A 4746-nucleotide genomic window follows, 5' to 3' on the forward strand; every position below is an offset into this window, starting at 1 on the left:
AAAAAAAAAAGATCTTAGCTTAAATCTAGACTTTACTTATTATTAGCTGGGAGAATCTGAGTAAACCATATGTCTGAGCTTCAACATGCATAAACCGGCTTACCAAACCTTCAAGGGGTTCTTGCGAAGACTGCAAAGTAATCAATCAAGAGTAACTAATGATATCCAAAAATCAAGATAGAGTAGAAAAACTAATATACTACCTTTAAGACTGCAATAAAAATTTAAATACACTACTTTTGTTTCCTGCTATACATGTTTCTGGACCCACAGAACAGATGTATATGTACTACTTACACCACTAAGCGGCAAAATTATCCTGACCTTCCCTCACTAACTCATAAGAATATATAGTCACTGTCTGGTAATGAGAGCATATTAACTGACTGCAGTTAAACCATGCTTAATGTGCCACTGGGAATCCATTTCTCTCCCAGCCCAACCCTCCACCTTGTGCACAAATAGGACACTGTAGCTCAACTCCTGCCACAGCCTTTCCACTTGTCAGATCCCTAGCTCCCCAGGGGTTTAATCCCTGCACTGATTCTTCAAATGTCACTGCTGAGACAGGGAAGATTAGGATAGTAAGTGCTTGCCACCTCCTAATTGGGTGTGGCTGGGAAATGTGTTCTTGTAACTTGAGTTTCACCTTTCCCAACTCTACTAAATACTCTAGTTGGCAACTACAGTTGATTGCACTGTGGAAGTATAATTTAGAAATCTATAACTTTTTAAAAAATGCTTTTCAGGCTAGGATGTGGCTTAGTAGTACAGTGCTTGCTGTGTATGTGCAAGGTCCCGGGTTCAATACGTACACACAAACACACACACCTCATCAGGCTGGGATATGGCTTGTGCAGAGGGCTTGTTTGGCATGCCCAAAGGTCCTGGGTTTGATCTCTAACATCATGGGGAGACAAGAAAAAAACTGCTTTGCCAAACTAAATGAATTCAGACTGGGTGTGGCGGCATACACTTGTAATCTCAGCGCTTAGGAGGCTAAAAGCAGGAGGTTCACTACGAGAGTCCCATCTGTGCAGTGAGACCCTGTAATCCCTGTAGCAAAATACATTTAAAAAAGGAAACAAACTAAATAAATTCATATTGGCATCTACTAAGATGTTTCAAGTAATGATCAATTCAAAGAACTGTGTTACTATTTATTACAATATTTAGCAGATACTGTAGTAAAGTTAGGAATATCATAAAGAGGTATATAATCCCAAATAAACTGTCACAGAAATGCAGTTAATACTGTATCAAGACTATTTATCTATTGATCTACACTATAAAAAATGCAGAAATACACTAAAATATTACCTTGATGATCCTCTAAATCCATGTCAAGTTGTCTGATTTCTTCATTAAACTGATTTATTTTTTCTTTTATATCTGTTAACCTATTGGAATTTTAATAAATTAGAATAGTAGATATTCAATAAGAACTTAATGATGATAACATCTTTTCTAGGATTTTTAAGTAATATGCCTTATTCTGAGGACAATATTAAAAATTTAGAGAGAAAAACCTTTTCTAAATCCCTTTTCACAATTCCTGTTGACAGCACAAGTACATTCTAAGAATATGTGTTTGCATGACTTAGACAGCAGACCCTTGCCCAACCTTTTAAGCTTCACTTTTAAATGACAAATCTTTAGCAACTTTTCTTTTGGAACATTAGTACAAAATGAACTAAATTGGCAAATTATCCTAAAAACTTAGAAAATGAAGGCTGGGGAGGTTGCTTGGTGGTCTAAGTGCCTGTATGGCAAGTGCAAGGATCCGGGATTGATCCGTGGGACTGCATGCAATGCCAGCCTCTGAACCCCATGCACGCCATGTTGACCTCAAAACTGGGTGTAGTGGTACACGCCTATAGTCTCAGCACTGGGGAGGCTGAAGCAGGAGGATCACTACAAGTCTGAACTGCGTAGCAAGACCCTGTAACAAATAAATACACACAAAAAAATTTAAAACTAAAAAACAAAACTTAGAAAATGAGGGAAAATCTACCACTAGTAGATTATACAGGTTAAAAAATATTAAACAGTAATGCTTACTGCAAAGCTATAGCATTTATGGCAGTGTCATACTGCAATATGGATAGACATATGAAGGAACTAGAACTGTGATTTCAAAAATAATAGCATACGGTATGGTCAACTGACTTTGAACCACAGAGCCAATACACTTCTATTCTTGAGAGTACATTTCTTTTTTCTTTTTCTTTTTCTTGTGTTACCGGGGACTGAACTAAGGACAACAATTCTATTCTTGAATAGAATTTTCAGTAAGTGGTACTGGGACAACTGAGTAAGTACAAACAAAAGAATGAAACTGAACTCCTACCTCATATATTAACCCAAAATAGATCAAAATTTAAATGTAAGGGCTAACTCGTAACATTTTTAGAAGAAAACACAGGCACAAATAACTGTGGACTGAACACTGGTTTGACATCAAATACATAATGGGAAAAAAAAGCAGAGCTGGACTTTAAATTGAAAGCATCAGTGCTTCCAAGAAAATCACTAAAAGTAAAAAGACAACCCACGGATTTAGAAAAAAAATTTACAAATCATGTATTGACAAGTGACTTATATTTAGAACATACAAAAAATTCTTTAAACTAAACAATAATAATAACGATAATAAACCCACTTAGAAAGTGGTCAAAGGTCTTACATTTTTCCAAAGAAACTACATACCTGCTCAATAAGCACATGAAAAGAACCTCAACACCATTAGCTATCAGAGAAATGCAAATCAAAACCACACTAAGATATCACATCCATTAGAATGGCTACAATAGACAAAAAAGGACAAATTGCAGTGCTAGAGCAGATACGGAGAAACTAGAATGTTCAAATACTACTGACAGGGGGCCTGCCCCTTAGCTCAGTTCTTTAAGTGGCTGCTTCAACAAAGCAGTCAGACTCAGGTTGCTGTGGTTTGATCCTCACAACTCAAGCCAGACAAACCTGCCCTGAAGGCATTCGGAGCCAAAAAAAACTACTGATAGAGATGTCCAATGATACAGCTACACTGGACTTTGTCTTCTGCAGTCATCTGATCTCATGGAACTCTAATTCATAAAGTTAAACAGATCTGCTACATGATCCAGCCATTTCATTCAGAGATGTGTAGCCAACAGAAGTAAAAATATATATGTCCACACAAAAACTAGCACACTGATGCTCATACCAACATGATCCAAAATAGCCAAAATGTAGAGTAAGACAAATGTCCATGAATAGATAAATAAAATATGGTATAAGCATACAGTAAAATATTATTTAGCAATAAGAAGAAATGGAATACTGATACATGCTACAACATAGGTGAAACTTGAAATCCTCATGCTAAGTGAAAGCATTCAATCACATAAGATCTAATATGGTATGGCTACATGTATATGAAATGTCCAGGATAGATAAAACTATCAGACCTAAAATAGGTTGCTAGTCACAGAAACAGAAAAATATTTTTCTCTTTTCCTTTCTTTTTTTTGAGACAGGGTCTCACTGTAAAGTTCATATTGGCCTTGAACACACTATGTAGTGCCCAGACTGGCCTCAAACTTGCAGCTATGCTCCTGTCTCAACCTCCCAAGCGCTGGGATTATAAGTGTATGACATCACAGCCAGCTAAAATGGGAGGATACTGATGCAGGAAATGTTTCAAATTTGTGGGGTTTTATTGAGATGCATGAACCTTTCTAAAATAATTACACAACTCTATGAATTTACTAAGAAGTTCTGAATTGTATATTTTAAACATGTGAACCAGCATAGTGGCAAAACAATACTCCTGTGATCCTAGCACTCTAGGAGGCTGAGACAAGATCACAATTTTGAGCCCACCTTGGACAGTTTAGTTACTACAGTGGACGCTGTTTCAAAATAAAAAAATTAAAATAGGAATATAGATATATCTCAGAGTGAAGGTCCTCAATTCAATTGAAGGTCCCAAGAAAAAAGTAAATTATAATTTTTTTATGGTGGTAATGGTATGAGGGACCAATTCCAGGTCCCTGAGCAATGGTAGGTAAGCACCCCCACCAGTGAGCTATATTCAGATCTGATATATATGCTTTTAAAGAATCAGTTTTATTAAGACATACCTCTTAAATACTCAAAAATATTCAAAACTATAAGATTGAAAGCTGCATTAATATTATCAACATGAACCACAAGAAGAACCTATAACTATATGCATTCTAGTAACTTTAGAATGTAACTTGGAAGATGAAAAGTGAAAGTAAAATGTCCTCATATAAAGGTACTTACTGTCTCTCCATGCTGGCTATTTCTTGATTATCTTCTTTAACCTACAAAGGCAAAAAAAAAAGCATTCAAGTCATTACATAGCCAGGCATGGTGGTACATTCCTGTAATTCCAGTACTCTGGAAGGCTGAGGCAGAAGCTCAATGCTCACTTAGTGAGGCTCTATTTCAAAAATTAAAATTTTTTAAAAATCTGGAGATCTAGCTCAGTGCAAAGACCCTGGGATTAATCCCGCCTACAAAACCAAACAAAAAAAAAAAAACCAACAAGAAAAACTACAGACAGACATTACTATACTATTTTAGGAGAAATTTCTTTCTTAAAACCTATTTCTTAGAACTTCACATTTGAAATTAAAGAGAATTTCACTAAAAAACTATCCACAGATCCATTTTCTTTTTACTCAACAGCAAAGTAATAATTGATATACTCTAACTATTCTATTTTTTTTTACTCTA

At 35.8% G+C, this 4746-nt stretch overlaps 1 protein-coding gene across 1 annotated transcript in view; it reads right to left on the reverse strand.

Moving 5' to 3' along the window:
• The window catches only part of Ift74 (intraflagellar transport 74), a 112632-nt gene that overhangs the window by 58397 nt on the left and 49489 nt on the right, over positions 1–4746 (reverse strand). The window contains exons 11-12 of the mRNA XM_004638567.2: positions 4291–4331; positions 1321–1400 (exon numbers count right to left, since the gene is read on the reverse strand). Of these exons, the coding sequence (XP_004638624.1) occupies positions 1321–1400; positions 4291–4331 (121 nt within the window). The remainder of the gene's footprint in view (positions 1–1320; positions 1401–4290; positions 4332–4746) is intronic.

This window comes from Octodon degus, unplaced genomic scaffold (genome assembly GCF_000260255.1).
Source record: "Octodon degus isolate 3935 unplaced genomic scaffold, OctDeg1.0 scaffold00099, whole genome shotgun sequence".
Lineage (NCBI taxonomy): Eukaryota > Metazoa > Chordata > Mammalia > Rodentia > Octodontidae > Octodon > Octodon degus.